This window comes from Natrix helvetica (genome assembly GCF_964273705.1).
Source record: "Natrix helvetica genome assembly, chromosome: 2".
Classification (NCBI taxonomy): domain Eukaryota; kingdom Metazoa; phylum Chordata; class Lepidosauria; order Squamata; family Natricidae; genus Natrix; species Natrix helvetica.
In genome coordinates this window covers 223,382,053-223,404,691 of record NC_138552.1, presented here as the reverse complement: position 1 = coordinate 223,404,691, position 22,639 = coordinate 223,382,053, and the positions used below count along the sequence as shown (strand labels likewise).

Below are 22,639 nucleotides of genomic sequence, written 5' to 3'. Positions count from 1 at the left end.
ATTACATTTGTTTATATTATTTTTCTATAACAACATAGTTTGGGTAATAGAAGATAGGAGCTCTTGTTAGCCTTTTCATTGTAAGTTCTGGCGATCATTATTTAAAGAATGCTATCCTCCAGCAGTTTTTTTGAATAACTAATCTAGGTTTCTATGAAAAATACAGATATAAAGAGAGATTGGAATTAGATGTAAGTATTACTCTCGCATTCAAGTTTGGCATTCACTTTTCCTGGACTTCCTGATAGTCACCCAATATTATGCAAAAAAATCTCAAGTGCTAAAGCAGATGTACATGTAGTGTTATTTGAAAAATTCAATTCGTACTTCATTTTAATGTTGATTCCAGTCTTCTTCCACTTTAACAGCTCTTCACAGTGATGGTGTCGTGTATTTTGCAGTTATATAATAATTCAGTTTGAACTACTTTTTCTGAAATGATTGCAGTTATTAATTTTTGCTACTTCAGTTGTATAAATTAATATAGAAATTGTGTCATCTAAATATTTCAGTCACGTAGTGTGGATAAGCAACATGCTGTTATCAATTATGACACCTCTGCTGATGAACACTTGGTGAAAGATTTAGGCAGTCTAAATGGGGTAAGTTTATTTTGTTTTCATTCAGTCTGGATGGTTCAAAACAACTATTTTTAGCTGTATATTTGTTATGCCAGAGCCATGGTGAAGGCATTGTGCTAGAAACCAGGAGATCATGAGTTCTAGTCCTGCCTTGGGCACAGAGCAAACTAGGAGACCCTGAGCCTGTCACTCTCTCAGCTCTGAGAAAGAGGTGAGAGGAAACCATTTCTGAATACCCTTGTCAAGGAAAGTGCAGGGACTAGTCTAGGCAATTGCCGTGAGAACACAGTCATGAACGCACAAAACAAAACAAAATAAATTGCTATGTAGCTATATCCAATTTTTTTTCTTGTTTCATTGTTAGGATGTTTCCCATAGTTGGGGTGATTTACAGGCTTGGAGCCTATTTTAGGGGAATGTGAGAATATCTTTTGAAGATGTATGAAACTAAAATTAGTAGCCTGTACTAGTTACTAACAGATTAAACTTAAAAATAATTTGAAAACTAGTCAAATACCAGAAAACATTAGTATGTTTTGGTACACATTAACATACACTTATCAAGTTAAATTTTGAGCCCCATTACAAAACTACTTAGAATGAAATTTTCCTCTCTTGTCCCAACGCCGGCAACCATTACTAAGCCAAACTGGGCTGAATAATGAGATGGCGAATAAATGGAAGCTCTGCTTTGTGAGGGGATAATGTAGAATTGTATAACGTAAAATTAGGCCTTCCCTAAAGAATTGCATGCTCACTCTTTGCTTCACATTGGAGCTTTCAGTGAAAGCTTCTTCTGCCATTCAATAATAAAGGTTTTAAAATATATTCAGCAAAAATCGAGCATGCATATTTAAAAAAGAAAAAAAAACATAGTTAATCCACCGTATGAGCTGGAATATAATAGGCTGGAATTAAAGAGTTCATAACATTGCTGATTTAATATGAAGTTCTATGGTTTAAACATTTATGATTTCTTATGAAGCTCATGCTGGTAGAATATTCACTGATGTTACTTTAAATGTTGTAAATAAATATGAATACAGTGAGATACTTATTACAGAAGATAATTGACTTTCCTTCAGGTGTGCTGATTATGAGAAACACTGAGATGTATTGCAATTCTTAAAGATAGTTACGAAGTGATGTATGAACTTGGTAAAAGCAAAGATAGTTTGCAAGTATAGAGATACATAGTAAATGATGTTGGTGTCAATAAAATTTAAGTGTATTTTCTATTTGTATTCCTATCTCATATTTAAATGGGGGGATGTTCATTAATTTTTTCCCCATTCTTTGTGTAATGTTACTTATCCTAACAAGAAATAATGTGATGAGTATATATTGTACCAGTATGGATATCGTGTTTCCCCCAAAATAAAACATGTCCCGAAAATAAGGCCAAGCCTGATTTTTGGGGTGTCTAAATATATGCCCTCCCCTGAAAATAAGCTTTAGTGAAGGGGTGGGCATGGCCAGCGTAGGAGACAGCCATTCCCTTCTCCAGTCAGCTAATGGCAGTTGGGGCCCCTTAATTGCGACCCGTGGATCAGCTGAGCGCAACACAGCAGCAGCCATGAGGTCATTCTCGCCGCCTCCGGCACCCCCAAGATAATAAGACCCAAAAAAATAAGGCCAAGCGCTTATTTGGGGGTTCAAAAATATGATAGGGTCTTATTTTGGGGAAAACATGGTATTTTTATACATTTTTCTTGTTTTGTTTGGATAACCATATGCTATGCTATGACTTTGTTACCAAAATAAGGAAAACATCAAGAAATATATTACTCTAATATTAATTATTTATTAGATTTATACCCTACCTTTCTCTTGCAACACACCATGGGTTATGTGTTTTTTCAATTTTATCCCAACAACAAAATTCATGTTTTTTTTTTCTCCAGACTTTCGTGAATGATGTGCGGATTCCAGAACAGACATACATCATCCTAAAGCTTGATGATAAACTGAGATTTGGATATGATATCCTTAACATAACAATAAAACAACAATAGAAAAACATGTTTTGATCATACCTAAGATTTTATTTCATTTGATTTTTGTAACTTGTTGATAAAATGACAATAGAGTAGTACAAAACAGTATGTGGATTCTCAAATTGAATTTTATCATTGTAGAAAGAAATAAGAATAAAATAGATATCAGAAATATTACATTTTTAAAATCTTACTTACATAGCTTTGCTTCTCTGCTTTTGAAAAGGTAAAAGTGTTACAAGGTAGGAGGAATCTAGTAATTTGTTTGGATACTGAAAAGGAAGAAGCTGGTAATTTGTCACTTGCTCAGATTAACTGAAACCAATAGATATTTTGAATAAACTAATGAGTTATTTTCTGGCATTTCTTGTTGCTGCTTTTACATTAGATTAAATACCTATATTTCCATCAAGTTCATTCATACATATTATATCAAAAACATTTTATGCACACATGTAGCTTATATTTCACCAAAATGTTTTGCCATTATGTCCAAATTGGCTAATTATAGCATATTATTTGATTTGCTTAAAATATGAAAGCATGGTTTTAAGTTATATTGCTAATTAATTTTCATAATTTTCCAAACTATTGAACATTAACCCATGTTAGTGCTGGGAGCAGGATTAATTTTATGTTTAAAAACATAAGTTGTTTTTAGTATTTCAAAATGTGATATGAGAGAGAGAGAGAGAGAGAGAGAGAGAGAGAGAGAGAGAGAGAGAGAGAGAATATGCTAAGGCCATTGTACATAAAGAGATCAATGTAATATTTTATTTGAAAAGTACTCTAACAGTAAGCAATATTGTAAATTGGAAAAGAACAGTGTGTGTTTGTGTCTGGAAATTTCCTACCCCTGGACAGTGCCATATTTTGTCCCTTGTAAATTATCTCCTCCCTGGAATGCCAAGTAACATGTGTCTTTCCCATCAAGCTCATTAGCATATAAGTGATTATCATTTTTGTCTTCCCTTCCCACACCTTTTAAATACATGTTTTATACTGAAAGTTTTTTATATATTGAAATGTTCTGCTCTATTGAAAAATTCCATATTTTTCTGTTTTATAATTGCGCATATCTCTTTCATGTATGATATTTTAATGGTTAATATAAGCAGCTGGGAGAGAAGTATGTAGCCCAATTGTAGTGAACGAAAAGCAGAGGTTGGGATTGTATGCATATGAATTTAAGGGGGAGAGAGCAGGGGAAAGAGTGAATAAGAGAGGAAGCAGTGGAGATGCTGCAGCAGGCATTTTTCTCCAAACCACTATCCATGACTTTACACCGTTCTCAAGAACAAGCCTACCCATGTTGCTTATATATTGAAACGGTAAAAAATCGTAGTGTCTCAAAAACTTGTAGATTTGTAGAGTTTAAAAATAATTTGAAGTTTCTGAAATAGCTGGACAAGAGCGACTAGTTTCCTTAGCGTGTCATACATGCCAATCTTTTCACTGTAGTCAGAGGAGAGCTGAGAGTGCCTGAAGAAGCACTTAAGGTAAAAAAATTAAATGTATATGTACTTTGTTTCTTGCACTGTGTTGTATTTAAAGGCTGACTCCCATTAAGTAACAGCCTCCATTTGTACGTGCGTGCCAGGGCTGTTGCTTTGAATGGAGCAAAAGTTAAATGGATGTTGTCTGTTCCCTCCCCCTCTTAAAACCTATTTTGAATTGCTTAAATGGTAACAGTTTTACATATGGCTTCCAAATGGAGGTGTCACTTTGTAACTTTTGATGAACATATGAACATTTATAGTTAAATATCTTTACTTAAAATGGATCATCTGACAAATGAACTTATGCATTAGTATTTGAATCAAATATTAATCAGTTTTGTTATAGTGTATCAAACAACATGTTTTTATAAGTCCTAATATTTTCTTGCTTTGTCTGGTTGATTTTGTATACTCTTCAGCATGAGAAGTTTACTAGTCAGCTACAATTATCTCAGAAATCCTCAGAGGTAGACGGGGCAAAACTAAGTGGCAAAACTGCAGAACCAAGAGTACAAGATAGCACTGTTGAAATTCATCACAAAGCAATTGATGCTCTCAAGTCAGAAGAAAAATCAGCAGGTGAGGAAATGAAATAAGTACTATAATCTTTAAAGTATGCTGAATATTTATTTAATTGATTGTTTCTATTATTATATTCACCCATCACAAATACATGAGTAGGTAGCTCACAACAATTAACAAACAATATAAAAAACCCTAAAAACAATATAGTACAAAAACAATATAAAACTACATTCATTTAATGTAATTCTCTTAACAACCATGGTAAAAATGGACATAGAATCGGGTCTGGTTGTGTGATGACTTGCTTAATGACTGCAGTATTTAGCAAAGAGATTCCATCCCAACTGTGGCCATAAGGATGATCTATAAAAAGCATTCAAGAGTTACTATGTATGAAAAATAATTTGTTATACTCTCAGCCAATTTATTAAAGGCACTTCATATTCCTACATTTCTCTGCCAGTTTCAATAATGTGTGATTTATAAAAATACAGGTGTATTTGAGAGTGTTTTATGATTTTTCTTGCACTTCGAAGTATTGCTATTTAAAGAAAGATAGAAGCCTTATAGGAACATAAATGAGACAGCAATTCAATGACAGTGTCAGGCTGATAGCCCTTGAAAGTAAGTGGATGAAGCATGAGTATTCTTTGCTAAATTACCAGTTTAGCATTCTCTAATGGCTAAAGAATTACATTAGCCTCTTTTCTGTAGCTGACAAGAAGTGATTAGCTAAGAAATGTAAAAGGGAGTAAAGGAACCCCTTATACCTGCAGACCTAAGATAGGCTGTTTTGTATGAGCCTGGCAATTAGTCCTACACAGATAAATATGGCCATCAGTTTTTGAGATATCATGTCTTATAATATTGATGTGAAAATACTTGAAAGAGTTACTGAGACATTTGACCTATGTGTCAAAAAATAAAAGGCATGAGACTCAACTTCTTTTTTATTTCCTCAATTCTAAACAAACTCTGGAAAGCCTACACAAATTTTGGAGAATAGTTTTGGGATGGATGAAGACAACTTGAGACAACTCAAATAAGAGCAAGGCAAATGTTCTTTGTTCCTTCTCTGCTGTGTCCAAGATAGTAATGTAACCAGACTAAGATGGATTTCTACTGTCTTTCAATAGAAACGCAGAAGAAGATTAGCATATTATTGGATTCAGTACAGTAAGCAGAAACATGAGTGACATAAAATTATAGGAGTGCTTTTTCATCAGGTTAGACTTGCAAATAGACTTTCTTAAGGCCTAAACCCTATCTAAAATATTAATCTTGTCACAATTGCACAGGCCAGCTCCACACTACACTAATATAACATTGTCTTGTTATTCTGCCTTTGAAGAGAATTCAGAAAAGGTATACACAAAATGTTTTTTAATTCAGACCAATGCGCATGAAGTAATATCTGGATATTGAGGACCCGGATTGTTGTGGGCAATATGCTAACTCTAAACCGCTTAGAGAGGGCTATAAAGCACTGTGAAGCAGTATACTGTTTAAGTCTAAGTGCTATTGCTATAACATCTCCAAGATCCTCAAAGTTTACAATAGGATGCTGTGGATTCAAGACAGTTCAAATTTGGAATGTTTTTCCTACCAGAGTTCAGAACATTGAATTTGTTTTATTTTCCTGTACACCGCTTGGAGAGTCCAAGCAATGGGTTAATTCAGTCTGCTTGCCCTTAGGACTGAGGAACTATTTTTCCTTTAGCCACACCTCCTCCTGGTGTGATCAATCCCCCAGAATTCTTCCTCAGTCAGCCCGTTTGGACGTAATTAGCTAGAGCTCTGAGCTGAATTAATCCTTTTTTGGCTTGGACTCTCTATTTGCGTTTTATTTCTCTTTCCTAACATTTCCCCAACTTCGTGAGACGTTTTTCTCCTCATCGCTGCGTTTTTCTCCAGCAGAATCTACATTTGAAGGCCAGGAGGTAAGCTAGAAGGTGGTGGGGGGTGCCCCTCAGCCGATCCTTATGGGACGGCTTCGGAGGCCTGCCGCTTGTCGTTTAAAACGGCGCGGCTGCAGCGGCGAAGTTCCTACGTTCCCAGGCCCCTCGTTTGTTATTTTAGACGAAGTTTTTTTCGCTCCCCGGCCTGCTAGAGAACCTCTGCCGCAGGGAGGAGTGAGCGATCGTCGCCATTCGAGACGCGTTCGCTCCTCGCTCTCCCTTAGCCCCACGCTGTTGCGGCGGCCATTTTAGGCGCGAAAAAAAAAGCGCGCCCAGCCATGGCCGCCATTTTGCATCAGCCTCGTTATCAGGAGACCGCTGGAGGTGGCAGGGCCTAGCAAGGGTTTCTCAGGCTGGGATCGCCACCTCCATCCTTTTGCCTATTTTTGCGAGCGGTGCTGGTTCCTGGGCCATACCAACGGTCATTATACCGGCTCAGGGAGGAGGCCTAAGTAAGCGCAGGCCAAAGCATTTTTCTAGTCATTCTCCTCCCTGCTTCTCCTGCGGAGCCTTGCGCCTCGGTGCAGGCCCCAATCCTACCCCTGGGCCTCTGACTGGTATTAAGCATGGGATATTTCATACGTATTGACTCAATTACTGTGCATATGGCAATTTTGACAAATCTTTTTGTTTTGTTCCCCTTGCAGCAACCAGTCTCTCTCTCTAACTTCTGCCTTGTCATAGCCTTGCTCCATCTTGTGTGGTCATTGACTATGGACCTGCCTAGTCCCCCCGATTCCCAAGATACTAGGCCGAGCCTCTCTCAGGCCCCTAGCAAGGGTTCCTCCTCATCGGGGAGTGGGGGTGCGGGCAAGAGTGGTGGGGGTAGTTCTGGGAAACAGCGTTCCAGAACCCCTTCCGTGGCTGAGGACAAGGATGCTGAGAGGCGCCAGCGGGCCCTTGACAAGCAGTTTGAGAAGGCCAGACGCCAGGCAGACAGGGAGCAGTCCCACTCAGGAATCCCTCCCTCCCGGGAGGATCTCCAAATGGTCCTTGCCGAGGAGGTGGAGTCCCAGGACCTATCCCCAAATAGGTCATTTGCAGAGCCGGCTTCCCTGGCACCCTCTTGGGCCTGTGAGCAGGCCCCTCCCCCTGGGGATGCTAGCATAGATGATATGCAGGGTGAGGCTTCACCCCCCCTAGAGGAGGTTTTGGATCCTGATTCTGACTCAGAGGAATTATCTCCCCGCATGCAGGAACTGATGGCCCGTGCCATTGCCAAGGGCATCACGGAGGCCATGAAATTTAAGAGCCCCACTGCAGTGGCCCCTAGGGGTCCCAAACCCGATCAGGCAGCTCCCCCTCCAAGCAAGCGTGCTCGCCATCCTTCCCTGGAATCCTCGGTGGTCAGCGAGGCCTCTGCCATTGAGGACCCTGACCCGGAGGTGCTAGGTCTCTCGGACGACGAGGACCTCCCCCCTGAAGCGCCCGCCTTTGCGGGTCTGTTCAAGCCCAGCCTTTTCAAATCTGTCCTCCACAAGGTCAAGGCTGCCACCAGGGTGGGGATCAAGCCCAAACCGGCCGCGCCGGTGGCGGATGCCACTCCGGCTAATCCCAATGCGGTCATGTTTGATGTCCCAGCACCCCAACAGGAGCTGGTTCCGGTCCCAGGGCTGTTTCTCGACCTAATCCAGCGCCAGTGAGCTCAACCAGCCACGCAGTCCTCTCCCAGTGGGGTAGATAGGAAGCTTTATACTATGGAGCCAGTGCTGGAGGACCTTCTGGCCCTTCCCACTGTCGACCCGCCCATCGCTGCACTCACTTCTAACTCCTCCCTACCGGCCGACCTTCTGGAAGGCCTTAAGGCGGAGGACAAGAAGGCGGAAAAGGCGTGCCACAAGACCCACCTGGCGGCTGCCTGGGCCATTGGGGCCTCTTCATCCGCCTCCTTTTTCAATAGGGCTTCTGTGATATGGCTACGCGAGCTCCTTACCAAGCTCCCGGCGGGAGACGTCCGCCTCCACCAGGACGTGTCTAAAATAATCGCGGCTTCCCAATACGCCGCTGACGCTTCCCTTAACGCCACTAAATTCGCCTCCAGGGCACTCGGCTCTAATATCACTTCTCGCCGGTTGATCTGGCTCCGCCATTGGCAAGCGGACCAGAAAAACAAGTGGAAGCTGGCTTCCGCCCCCTTCAAGGGGTCCAAATTATTTGGCGAGTCCCTGGATCCTCTCCTCATCGAGTCCAAGGACAAGAGGAAGATCCTCCCTTCTCTAAACAAGAAGCAGGAATGTAAGACCGCTCCCTATTCCAGGAGGCAGTCCTTTCGTGCCTCCGAGCCTTCCACCTCCGCCTCTTCCTTCTCTCCCTCCAATAGGTCCTTCGGTCAGCAGGGCGACAGGTCCCAGGACAGGGCGCCCTTTCGGGACAGAGGCAGGTAGCAGTTCGGCTTCCGCAAGTATAACCGCGGTGGGGCCTCCAACAGTCCGTTCCGTAAGTCAAAGTGACTGCCCGAGCTCAGCGCCCATCGGGGGTCAGCTCCAGCTGTTTGCCTCCCATTGGGCCCAGACAACCGAGGATGCTTGGGTGCTGCAGATAGTCAGGGAAGGCCTCTCCCTGGAGTTCCTGTCCCTCCCCCCCCCCGGACTTTCATCCGGTGCCCCGTCCCATCCTGCCCTCAAAAGAGGGAGCGTATGGACCAGGAAGTCAGACATCTCCTAGACATCAGGGCCGTGGAACCCGTTCCCCAGGGCGAAGAGGGGAGGGGGTTTTACTCCATCCTCTTCCTGGTGCCAAAGAACTCGGGGGGGTGGAGAGCCATCTTGGAGCTCAAAAACCTCAACAGGCACATCGCCTACCGGAGGTTCAAGATGCAGTCACTGCAGACCATCCATGCGGGGATTCGACAGGGAGATCTCCTCACATCTATAGATCTCAAAGAGGCATACCTCCACATTCCCATCCGTCGACAGCACAGGAAGTTCCTGCGCTTTTATTATGCGGGTCGCCACTTCCAGTACAAAGCTCTCCCATTCGGCCTCTCGTCCGCTCCTCGGACGTTTACCAAAGTTCTGGCGGTAGTGGCGGCCCAGCTAAGACGCAGGCCCATAAGGCTCCAGTGCTACCTGGACGACATCCTTATCCAGTCGTCGTCCAGGCAGCAGGCCCTGCGGGATCTCCAAACCACTATGAGATCCCTCAGAAATCACGGCTTCACTCTAAACATAGAGAAGAGCCATCTCACTCCAACAAACAGACTTGTACACCTGGGGGCGGTGATAGATACCAACTTGTGCAGGGTTTTCCTCTCCCAAGACAGGTTGGCCGGTCTAAGGCCCATGACCCACAAGGTGATGAGCTTGAGGCAGGCTCCAGTGGTCCTTCTGTCGCAGCTGCTGGGAAAAATGATCTCCTCCATTTCCATCGTGCGGTGGGCCCGCCTGCATTCCAGGGCGCTTCAGTGGCTGCTGCTGCCGCACCAGAGGGCTTCCAGGAGCAACTCTCCCAGGCCGATTCGAGTTCCGCCGGAAGTGAAGAGGTCTCTCCGCTGGTGGGTGTCTCCGGCTATCCTCAAGGGCCACCTATTCAAGGAGCCCGAGAGGTTAATCATCACCACAGACGCCAGCCTCTCCGGCTTGGGAGCCCACATGGGTTCCCTGGTTGTCCAGGGCAAGTGGTCCCAAGTGGAAACCAGTTACAGCATCAACCTACTGGAACTGAGAGCTGCTCGCCTGGCTCTGCGCCATTTCAGCCGGTCCATCCATCGTCAACATGTGCTTCTGATGACGGACAATGTGGCCGCCAAGGCCCACATCAACCGCCAGGGTGGCACCAGATCCAGAGCACTGATGAGAGAGGCGGAGTCCCTGGGCCGCTGGGCGGAGCGCCACCTGGAATCTCTCCACTCCGACCACATCTCCGGAGTGGACAACACACAGGCAGACTGGTTGAGCAGGACAACCATAGATCCTGCGGAGTGGAAACTGGACCCTCGCCTGTTCCACCAGATGTCCAACAGATTCGGAAATCCGACCGTAGACCTGTTCGCGTCCAGGGACAACAAGCAGCTCGACCGCTTCTACTCCCGGTTGTTCACCCCGGGGGCGGAGGGGACAGATGCGCTGCGTTGCAAGTGGCCCCGCGAGCTACTGTATGCCTTCCCGCCCCTGCCTCTCCTTCCTCAATTCATTTCCAAAGTTATCGCAGAGGGAGCGGAAGTTCTCCTCGTGGCCCCACACTGGCCCCGCAGGTCGTGGTTCGCCGACCTTGTCCACCTGTCGGTGTCTCCTCCATGGCGCATCCCTCCGGACCAGATCTCCCTCAGCCAGGGGGTCGTGGCTCATCCAGAGCCCCAGTGGCTCCAGTTGGCTGTCTGGCACTTGAGGGGGACCAACTGAAAGGCGAAGGCCTGTCAGAGGAGGTAGTGAACACCATTCAGGCGGCGAGATGCCCTTCAACCACCAGAATTTATGATGCGTCTTGGGCCGCCTTCGCAAAGTGGTGTGAGGAGCTGCTCATCGAGCCTACGACCGCGCCTGTTTCCAGAGTCCTTGACTTTCTTCAAGCGGGACTCAACAAAGGCCTGGCCACGAACACCCTTCGTCGCCAAGTGGCGGCCTTGTCCACCGTCTGGTCGGGCTACCATCTTTTGCCTCTCAGCAAAATCCCGAAGGTGCGACTCTTCCTCAAGGGCGCCTCTAACCTTCGCCCTCCCACCGTTCATCGCTACCCCACTTGGCAGCTGTCCATGGTCCTACGGGCCCTCTCCGGCCCTCCATTCGAGCCTCTACGCACTACTTCTCTTCGATTCCTGACACTGAAGATGGCCTTCTTGATTGCCATCACGTCCGCCTGCCGGATTTCGGAGCTGGCGGCTCTGTCTGTTCGCCAGGACTTGTGCGTCATCCACCCTGACAGGGTCATTTTGAGGCTGGACCCGACCTTTACCCCCAAAGTAAACTCATGGTTCTATAGAGCGCAAGACATTGTGTTGCCAAATTTCTGTCCTCATCCGTCGCATCCCAGAGAGCATTCCTGGCACAATCTTGATGTCAGGAGGGCCCTGAAGGTTTACATCGCTTGCACTGCGGAGTTCAGGAAGTCAGAGGCTCTCTTCCTCTCCTTCCAGCCTGGTTCCCTAGGGAAGAAGGTCTCTTCCTCCACGATTGGCAGGTGGCTTCGTGCCTGCATTGCGACAGCCTATGAAAGCCAATCCAAAGCTGTTCCGCGCGGCATCACTGCGCACTCCACACGAAGTGCTGCTACCTCGGCGGCCTGGGCCACCCAGGCCTCAATCCTGGACATCTGCAGGGCCGCTACGTGGTCCTCTCCTTCTCCTTTTGTGCGACACTATAAATTGGACATTTTCGCCTCAGCTGAGGCGTCCTTCGGCAGGCGTGTGCTCCAGGCGGTTGTGTCAGAGACCGAATCCCGGGAGCCTTCTTCTGCCCACCCAGATGGACAATAACTTGGGTATGTCCCATTGCTTGGACTTTCCAAGCGGTGTACAGGAAAATGACCATTGGCTTACCTGAAGGGTCCTTTTCTGTACACCGCGGGAGAGTCCAACCCACCCTGGCTCTCAAGGCCGGGATTCGGGTTCTTCGTGTCAACAGTACATCATCTTGGACGCTTCGCTCCGTCCGCACGAACTGACTCCTAAGAATTCTGGGGGATTGATCACACCAGGAGGAGGTGTGGCTAAAGGAAAAATAGTTCCTCAGTCCTAAGGGCAAGCAGACTGAATTAACCCATTGCTTGGACTCTCCCGCGGTGTACAGAAAAGGACCCTTCAGGTAAGCCAATGGTCATTCTAATTTTTCTGGAGATTAAGTGATTGTAACATTTAATGCCCATTCTCTAATGATTGTTCCAGTTACCAGTCTGATTTAGCATCCTGTTTAACTTCTACAGTAAAACCTTAATTTATTACATTGTTCAGGAGGAAGGAATGTTAATTAAATTACGCATGTCCATTAAATTCAAAGAGTCCTCCTTCCCCCCTTTTTTTTACTTTTTCTTCCTGGAGATCATCTACAGCAGCGGTTCTGAACCTGTGGGTTGTGACCCCTTTGGGGGTCGAACAACCTTTTCACAGGGGTCGCCTAAGACCATCGGAACTCTTAAATCTTTAAAATCTAAAGTGTGCCGTGTTGCACACGCGCACACGTGCACGCACACACCCACAAATACACACAAGCGCACTTGTAGGGAAGTAGGAGGAAAAATGCAAATGTAAAAAAAAAATAGGGAGTCTATATGTATGGGGGAGGAAGGGGGGTAGACATCTTAGTTGCAGTTCTGGCCCTTTTAAAAAGTTTGTGTAAATTGGAATGAGGTCAGATTTGGAGCTTTTCCTGTACACCGCTTGGAGAGTCCAAGCAATGGGTTAATTCAGTCTGCTTGCCCTTAGGACTGAGGAACTATTTTTCCTTTAGCCACACCTCCTCCTGGTGTGATCAATCCCCCAGAATTCTTCCTCAGTCAGCCCGTTTGGACGTAATTAGCTAGAGCTCTGAGCTGAATTAATCCTTTTTTGGCTTGGACTCTCTATTTGCGTTTTATTTCTCTTTCCTAACATTTCCCCAACTTTGTGAGACGTTTTTCTTCTCATCGCTGCGTTTTTCTCCAGCAGAATCTACGTTTGAAGGCCAGGAGGTAAGCTGGAAGGTGGTGGGGGGTGCCCCTCAGCCGATCCTTATGGGACGGCTTCGGAGGCCTGCCGCTTGTCGTTTAAAACGGCGCGGCTGCAGCGGCGAGATTCCTACGTCCCCAGGCCCCTCGTTTGTTGTTTTAGACGAAGTTTTTTCGTTTCCCGGCCTGCTAGAGGACCTCTGCCGCAGGGAGGAGTGGGCGATCGTCGCCATTCGAGGCGCGTTCGCTCCTCGCTCTCCCTTAGCCCCACGCTGTTGCGGCGGCCATTTTAGGCGTGAAAAAAAGCGCGCCCAGCCATGGCCGCCATTTTGCATCAGCCTCGTTATCAGGAGACCGCTGGAGGTGGCAGGGCCTAGCAAGGGTTTCTCAGGCTGGGATCGCCACCTTCGTCTTTTGCCTATTTTTGCGAGCGGTGCTGGTTCCTGGGCCATACCAACGGTCATTATACCGGCTCAGGGAGGAGGCCTAAGTAAGCGCAGGCCAAAGCTTTTTCTAGTCATTCTCCTCCCTGCTTCTCCTGCGGAGCCTTGCGCCTCGGTGCAGGCCCCAATCCTACCCCTGGGCCTCTGACTGGTATTAAGCATGGGATGTTTTCATACGTATTGACTCAATTACTGTGCATATGGCAATTTTGACAAATCTTTTTGTTTTGTTCCCCTTGCAGCAACCAGTCTCTCTAACTTCTGCCTTGTCATAGCCTTGCTCCATCTTGTGTGGTCATAGACTATGGACCTGCCCAGTCCCCCTGATTCCCAAGATACTAGGCCGAGCCTCTCTCAGGCCCCTAGCAAGGGTTCCTCCTCATCGGGGTGTGGGGGTGCGGGCAAGAGTGGTGGGGGTAGCTCTGGGAAACAGCGTTCCAGAACCCCTTCTGTGGCTGAGGCCAAGGATGCTGAGAGGCGCCAGCGGGCCCTTGACAAGCAGTTTGAGAAGGCCAGACGCCAGGCAGACAGGGAGCAGTCCCTCTCAGGAATCCCTCCCTCCCGGGAAGATCTCCAGATGGTCCTCGCCGAGGAGGTGGAGTCCCAGGACCTATCCCCTAATAGGTCATTTGCAGAGCCGGCTTCCCCGGCACCCTCTTGGGCCTGTGAGCAGGCCCCTCCCCCTGGGGATGCTAGTATAGATGACATGCAGGGTGAGGCTTCACCCCCCCTAGAGGAGGGCTTGGATCCTGATTCTGACTCTGAGGAGTTATCTCCCCGCATGCAGGAACTAATGGCCCGTGCCATTGCCAAGGGCATCACGGAGGCCATGAAATTTAAGAGCCCCACTGCAGTGGCCCCTAGGGGTCCCAAACCCGATCAGGCAGCTCCCCCTCCAAGCAAGCGTGCTCGCCATCCTTCCCTGGAATCCTCGGTGGTCAGCGAGGCCTCTGCCATTGAGGACCCTGACCCGGAGGTGCTAGGTCTCTCGGACGACGAGGACCTTCCCCCTGAAGCGCCCGCCTTTGCGTGTCTGTTCAAGCCCAGCCTTTTCAAATCTGTCCTTCACAAGGTCAAGGCTGCCACCAGGGTGGGGATCAAGCCCAAACCGGCCGCGCCGGCGGCGGATGCCACTCCGGCTAATCCCAATGCGGTCATGTTTGATGTCCCAGCACCCCAACAAGAGCTGGTTCCGGTCCCGGGGCTGTTTCTCGACCTAATCCAGCGCCAGTGGGCTCAACCAGCCACGCAGTCCTCTCCCAGTGGGGTAGATAGGAAGCTTTATACTATGGAGCCAGTGCTGGAGGACCTTCTGGCCCTTCCCACTGTCGACCCGCCCATCGCTGCACTCACCTCCAACTCCTCCCTACCGGCCGACCTTCTGGAAGGCCTTAAGGCGGAGGACAAGAAGGCGGAAAAGGCGTGCCACAAGACCCACCTGGCGGCTGCCTGGGCCATCAGGGCCACTTCATCCGCCTCCTTTTTTAATAGGGCTTCTGTGATCTGGCTGCGCGAGCTCCTAACCAAGCTCCCGGCGGGAGACGTCCGCCTCCACCAGGACGTGTCTAAAAGAATCGCGGCCTCCCAATATGCCGCTGACGCATCCCTTAATGCCACTAAATTCGCCTCCAGGGCACTCGGCTCTAATATCACTTCTCGCCGGCTGATCTGGCTCCGACATTGGCAAGCGGACCAGAAAAACAAGTGGAAACTGGCTTCCGCCCCCTTTAAGGGGTCCAAATTATTTGGTGAGTCCCTGGATCCTCTCCTCATCGAGTCCAAGGACAAGAAGAAGATCCTCCCTTCTCTAAACAAGAAGCAGGAACGTAAGACCGCTCCCTATTCTAGGAGGCAGTCCTTTCGTGCCTCCGAGCCTTCCACCTCTGCCTCTTCCTTCTCTCCCTCCAATAGGTCCTTCGGTCAGCAGGGCGACAGGTCCCAGGACAGGGCGCCCTTTCGGGACAGAGGCAGGCAGCAGTTCGGCTTCCGCAAGTATAACCGCGGTGGGGCCTCCAACAGGCCGTTCCGTAAGTCAAAGTGACTGCCCGGGCTCGGCGCCCATCGGGGGTCGGCTCCAGCTGTTTGCCTCCCATTGGGCCCAGACAACCGAGGACGCTTGGGTTCTGCAGATAGTCAGGGAAGGCCTCTCCCTGGAGTTCCTGTCCCTCCCCCCCCGGACCTTCATCCGGTGCCCAGTCCCATCCTGCCCCCAAAAGAGGGAGCATATGGACCAGGAAGTCAGACATCTCCTAGACATCAAGGCCGTGGAACCAGTTCCCCAAGGCGAAGAGGGGAGGGGGTTTTACTCCATCCTCTTCCTGGTGCCAAAGAACTCAAGGGGGTGGAGAGCCATCTTGGACCTCAAGAACCTCAACAGGCACATCGCCTACCGGAGGTTCAAGATGCAGTCACTGCAGACCATTTTGGCGGGGATTCGACAGGGAGATCTACTCACATCTATAGATCTCAAAGAGGCATACCTCCACATTCCCATCCGTCCTCAGCACAGGAAGTTCCTGCGCTTCTATTATGCAGGTCGCCACTTCCAGTACAAAGCTCTCCCATTCAGCCTCTCGTCCGCTCCTCGGACGTTCACCAAAGTGCTGGCGGTAGTGGCGGCCCAGCTAAGACGCAGGCCCATAAGGCTCCAGTGCTACCTGGACGACATCCTTATCCAGTCGTCGTCCAGGCAGCAGGCATTGCGGGATCTCCAAATCACTATGAGATCCCTCAAAAATCACGGCTTCACTCTAAACCTAGAGAAGAGCCATCTCACTCCAACAAACAGACTTGTACACCTGGGGGCAGTGATAGATACCAACTTGTGCAGGGTTTTCCTCTCCCAAGACAGGTTGGCCGGTCTAAGGCCCATGACCCACAAGGTGATGAGCTTGAGGCAGGCTCCAGTGGTCCTTCTGTCGCAGCTGCTGGGAAAAATGATCTCCTGCATTTCCATCGTGCGGTGGGCCTGCCTGCATTCCAGGGCGCTTCAGTGGCTGCTGCTGCCGCACCAGAGGGCTTCCAGGAGCAACTCTCCCAGGCCGATTCGAGTTCCGCCGGAAGTGAAGAGGTCTCTCCACTGGTGGGTGTCTCCGGCTATCCTCAAGGGCCACCTATTCAAGGAGCCCGAGAGGTTAATCATCACCACAGACGCCAGCCTCTACGGCTGGGGAGCCCACATGGGTTCCCTGGTTGTCCAGGGCAAGTGGTCCCAAGTGGAAACCAGCTACAGCATCAACCTGCTGGAACTGAGAGCTGCTCGCCTGGCCCTGCGCCATTTCAGCCGGTCCATTCATCGTCAACATGTACTTCTGATGACGGACAATGTGGCCGCCAAGGCCCACATCAACCGCCAGGGCGGCACCAGATCCAGAGCACTGATGAGAGAGGCGGAGTCCCTGGGCCACTGGGCGGAGCGCCACCTGGAATCTCTCCGCTCCGATCACATCTCCGGAGTGGACAACACACAGGCAGACTGGTTGAGCAGGACAACCATAGATCCTGCGGAGTGGAAACTGGACCCTCGCCTGTTCCACCAGATGTCCGACAGATTCGGAAATCCGACCGTAGACCTGTTTGCGTCCAGGGACAACAAGCAGCTCGACCGCTTCTACTCCCGGTTCTTCACCCCGGGGGCGGAGGGGACAGATGCACTGCGTTGCAAGTGGCCCCGCTAGCTACTGTATGCCTTCCCTCCCCTGCCTCTCCTTCCTCAATTCATCTCCAAAGTCATCGCAGAGGGAGCGGAAGTCCTCCTCGTGGCCCCGCACTGGCCCCGCAGGTCGTGGTTCGCCGACCTTGTCCACCTGTCGGTGTCTCCTCCGTGGCGCATCCCTCCAGACCAGATCTCCCTCAGCCAGGGGGCCGTGGTTCATCCAGAGCCCCAGTGGCTCCAGTTGGCCGTCTGGCACTTGAGGGGGACCAACTGAAAGGCCAAGGCCTGTCAGAGGAGGTAGTGAACACCATTCAGGCGGCGAGACGCCCTTCAACCACCAGGATTTATGATGCGTCCTGGGCCGCCTTCGCAAAGTGGTGTGAGGAGCTGCTCATCGAGCCGACGACCGCGCCTGTTTCCAGAGTCCTTGACTTTCTTCAAGCGGGACTCAACAAGGGCCTGGCCCCGAACACCCTTCGACGCCAAGTGGCGGCCTTGTCCACCGTCTGGTCGGGCGACCATCTTTTGCCTCTCAGCAAAATCCCGAAGGTGCGCCTCTTCCTCAAGGGCGCCTCCAACCTTCGCCCTCCCACCGTTCATCGCTACCCCACTTGGCAGCTGTCCGTGGTCCTGCGGGCCCTCTCCGGCCCTCCATTCGAACCTCTACGCACTACTTCTCTTCGATTCCTGATGCTGAAGACGGCCATTTTGATTGCCATCACGTCAGCTCGCCGGATTTCGGAACTGGCGGCTCTTTCTGTTCGCCAGGACCTGTGCGTCATCCACCCTGACAGGGTCATTTTGAGGCTGGACCCGACCTTTACCCCCAAAGTAAACCCATGGTTCCATAGAGCACAAGATATTGTGTTGCCAAATTTTTGTCCTCATCCGTCGCATCCCAGAGAGCGCTCTTGGCACAATCTTGATGTCAGGAGGGCCCTGAAGGTTTACATTGCTCGTACTGCGGAGTTCAGGAAGTCAGAGGCTCTTTTCCTCTCCTTCCAGCCTGGTTCCCTAGGGAAGAAGGTCTCTTCCTCCACGATTGGCAGGTGGCTTCGTGCCTGCATTGCGACAGCCTATGAAAGTCAATCCAAAGCCGTTCCGCGCGGCATCACCGCACACTCCACACGAAGTGCTGCTACCTCCGCGGCCTGGGCCACCCAGGCCTCGATCCTGGACATCTGTAGGGCCGCTGGACATCTGTCCTTCGGCAGGCGTGTGTTCCAGGCGGTTGTGTCAGAGACCGAATCCCGGGAGCCTTCTTCTGCCCACCCAGATGGACAATAACTTGGGTATGTCCCATTGCTTGGACTCTCCAAGCGGTGTACAGGAAAATGACCATTGGCTTACCTGAAGGGTCCTTTTCTGTACACCGCGGGAGAGTCCAACCCACCCTGGCTCTCAAGGCCGGGATTCGGGTTCTTCGTGTCAACAGTACATCATCTTGGACGCTTCGCTCCGTCCGCACGAACTGACTCCTTCTAAGAATTCTGGGGGATTGATCACACCAGGAGGAGGTGTGGCTAAAGGAAAAATAGTTCCTCAGTCCTAAGGGCAAGCAGACTGAATTAACCCATTGCTTGGACTCTCCCGCGGTGTACAGAAAAGGACCCTTCAGGTAAGCCAATGGTCATTCTCATTGCACATGGGAATTGGGTTCCAAGCCAATCAGAGCTGAGGGGCCGGGTTTTGGCACGACGGAGCATTGGATACAGCCTATGATTGGCTTAGAAAAGAGCTGAGGAAGGATAAAGCCGCACAAGATGGAATTAAGCGCCGCTCTAAGCTGCAGCAAGAAAAAGTGTGTGTAGTGGGGCGGGGGAAGAAGGCAAGTCTGTAGTCCCGGTTTGCACATGTCTCTTTCCTTTTGGGGGGGGGGGGGGCTGTGCATCTACAGGCGAGCAAGATGAGACTCTATACATTTACTGTACCAGTCACTGTTTTTCCTATTGGGAAGATACCCAGTTACTAATGCTACTCGGTTGCATGAGCGGGGCTTTTTACCCCCAGCTAACTCCCTGTCGGCCGCTGAACAATCATAGAAAAAACTCTTGATCCCTCTAATTATGAATTCTTTGGACAAAGATATGTTTTAATTATTATTACCAGTTTTGCTTGGCAACGTTGGCATTTTCATTTTTTAGTGGATTATAATTACATATTGTTTTTGTGATTAATCACTATGCTTTAATTATGATCAATTTATAACAATAAAATACATCTTGCATATCAGTTATTTATATTACGATTCATAACAGTAGCAAAAGTACAGTTATAGAGTAGCAACGAAAATAATTTTATGGTTGGGGGTCACCACAACATGAAGAACTGTATTAAAGGTCGTGGCATTGGGAAGGTTGAGAACCACTGATCTACAGGCACCTCTGAAGATAGCTTGCTGGGAGAACAATAACTACTTTCTTCCCCCATGGTAAAGTTTTATATAACTTTTTCTCACACTGAAGAACAGTAGCAAAGATGCTGTCATTCCACAGAGGCAAATAAAATAAACCACTTTTCTAAAATACCATAGTGTGCTTCTTTGGTTGATAAGGTATAAATGGAAACAGAAAATTACATTATAACAATCATTATATTCTGTGAATTGGTATAAATTGTTGCTGTCTATTTCATTACAGTCAATATATTTATGGTTTTTTTTAATGCAATTAAACTTTTGTCCCAGAGCAAATATTTCCTCCTGTAATAGTTCTGAAACCCAGCAAGTGGCAATGTAAACAATGTAAAAAAGGAGAAAATCACTTAAAGTTCACTTGAAACTCAAGGCAATTGTTTAAATTGCATTGTGAGCAGCTACAGTATAAGCAAAGATACAATTTGTATAGCAAGCCTTAGATTACACAACATCTTAAAGATACTTTTGAGTGAATCAGAGGATTAAAAATATATCTGCAGTTGTGACAGAACTATGTGTACCATATTGTTTCATTGGTTGTTTTATAGAAAAATGTTTTTCTGTTTATTTAGATCTTTCTGGAGTGCCTCGAGGTACACCATTATATGGGCAGCCATCTTGGTGGGGTGATGATGAAACTGAAGAGCAGAATGGCTGTAGGCCAGATGGTAAACCTGAAGAGAAAGCACAAGAAATAGTAGTTTTAGGTGAGGTTATCCAGAAGGTAAATCCTCCTCTAACTTTTCCTCAGATCCTTTTCACAAGTGGTAAGGTTTGTACGTATTGTATACTACTCTTCCTTCTAAGTTAATAATTTAAAATGAAAATTCTTGCATATTGGAACAATGCGGGTCCAGAGGAGCAAAGAAAAGGTCAGTATATTGTAGATTATTAATTTCTGTATTATTCTGATAACATGTAGGAATGACTTTGGAACACAGGAAGAAGACCCACCACCTAGACAACAGACTGATAAGAGGCAGCTCAGTCTGCAGGTTGGGGGAAGTATGGGAAGTCTTCAAAAAGGACCCACCTTAGTTTTTGAGAAGCTAAAAGGAGAGGAAGGGAAATTATGTGTTCGAGAATCTTTGTGATATACATTTTGCGCATACTTAATATAGAGTTAAGTGAGAGAGAAGAGGGAGAGAGAAGAAGAGGGAGTCAAACTATTTTCCAAGGCACCTGAGGGTAGAACAAGAAGCAATGGGTGGAAACTAATCAAGGAGAGAAGCAACTTAGAACTGAGGAGAAACTTCCTGACAGTTAGAACAATTAATCAGTGGAACAGCTTGCCTCCAGAAGTTGTGAATGCCCCAACACTGGAAGTCTTTAAGAAGATGTTGGATAGCCATTGTCTGAAATGGTATAGGGTTTCCTGCCTAGGCAGGGGGTTGGACTAGAAGACCTCCAAGGTCCCTTCCAACTCTGCTATTGTATTGTATTGTATAGAAGCAAAAGAAAAAGGGGCTGAAACAATGTTGGCTCCAATTCACAGCTTGATGGATCAAGCTCATTTCAAGGAAATTCAGTACAAATGTTGAAGCATAAAAACAGCTTCAAGGAGGAGCACTTAGAAGGTTTTCAGAATAGACTAGAAAGCAATATCAGGATTGATATCAAATGAGAGGTTACAGAAACATAAAGATTGGTGTTTTGATGGCTTAAGACTTCTCTACCTCTGTGGCAAAGTGTTGTTCAAGTAGAGCTTAATGCTATACGGAACAGCACAATTGCAATCCAGTTAAAATGTTTGTGGCTATTTGCAGTGTTTCTATGGAACTGGTTTTAAGTGGAGCTGGCTAGCTCCAGCAAACCATACATTTTAGATCAAGAATGGTTTGGCAAAATTAGCATTAAAATATAAAACACATAGAACTAATGTGTTTATCGAAGTGCTTACAAATAAAGGATGGGTTATAGGAAAAGATACCTGTTTATAACCTCAGAATGGGTGGAGTTATTAAACATGGAGATCTTGGTGCTCTCTGAACTTGGTTGTTTTCATACAGAAATTTTGTAATCCAGCTAGGTAACATCATCAGTGCTAAACGGGAGTGAGGTTTGCTCTGATTATAAAAATATAGCAAATTAACATATTTGGGATATGTAATCTTTTTTAGAACAAGGATTACATCTACTAGTGGAAGTGGAAGTGATTAGCAGGACTAAATTTTAATTTCAGTATAATTACTTATTAAATTCAACTAAAATAGTTTACTCCCCATTTATTTAATAATTTACCCTTCTTTTATATTAAAACATTGGCAGCTTGCGAGACTGAGCACAAGGTTTTTGAGACATCTTGCACAAAGCTGCACATAACTGATTTAAATGTTTTTAAAATAACTTTGATTAACCTATCTATTAAATCAGTAAAAATAAAAAGGTAGTGCTTGGGATTTTTGGAACTGTTCACCAAACTCATTGAATGTACTGAAAGAAGACAGTGGGAAACCACTTCTATAATGCCACCAAATGACTGTTGGGAACCCATCACAAATTATGGGTTTGTACAAGATAATCTACTTTTGCATTGAATTAGAATCATTGATCCTACCAATTTATTTAATTATGTATTTATATTGAGTTCAAAGACAAGTATCTGAATGTTCTGAAAAGTAACTGTTTCTCTAGCAATCTTTAACCTTACCTTGATGCATAAATTTCTACTATAACAATATTTAAAAATATACATGCACTCATCAAAAACTCTTAAATAGAGTTAGAATTTATGCATGTGAAGAGGAAATGATCTTACTAATTGACAAATAGTTACTAGAAAGGAGACTGAGACAGGAAGGCACAGACTATATTTCCAATGGAGAATTTTTAAAAACCATTTCATTGTATCGAAAATCATTTTTATTCTTTCCTACCTATTGGAATGTTGGAAAAATATGTAAATGAATTGGGAAATTGTCCTAGTGCATTTGATCACTAGTAAGATCTTTTTTTTTGGGGGGGGGGGTATTTATTAAAATCTCGGGTA

General features: G+C 47.1%; 1 protein-coding gene across 12 annotated transcripts in view; it reads left to right on the top strand.

The window, feature by feature from the left end:
• Positions 1 to 22,639, top strand: part of CEP170 (centrosomal protein 170) — a 99,460-nt gene that overhangs the window by 24,000 nt on the left and 52,821 nt on the right. For 11 of the 12 annotated variants that reach the window (XM_081944048.1, XM_081944046.1, XM_081944047.1 and 8 more), the window contains exons 3-7: positions 513 to 602; positions 2,486 to 2,566; positions 4,021 to 4,077; positions 4,497 to 4,656; positions 20,223 to 20,357. In XM_081944048.1, the coding sequence (XP_081800174.1) occupies positions 513 to 602; positions 2,486 to 2,566; positions 4,021 to 4,077; positions 4,497 to 4,656; positions 20,223 to 20,357 (523 nt within the window). The remainder of the gene's footprint in view (positions 1 to 512; positions 603 to 2,485; positions 2,567 to 4,020; positions 4,078 to 4,496; positions 4,657 to 20,222; positions 20,358 to 22,639) is intronic. The other variant, XM_081944052.1, reaches the window with a different exon arrangement.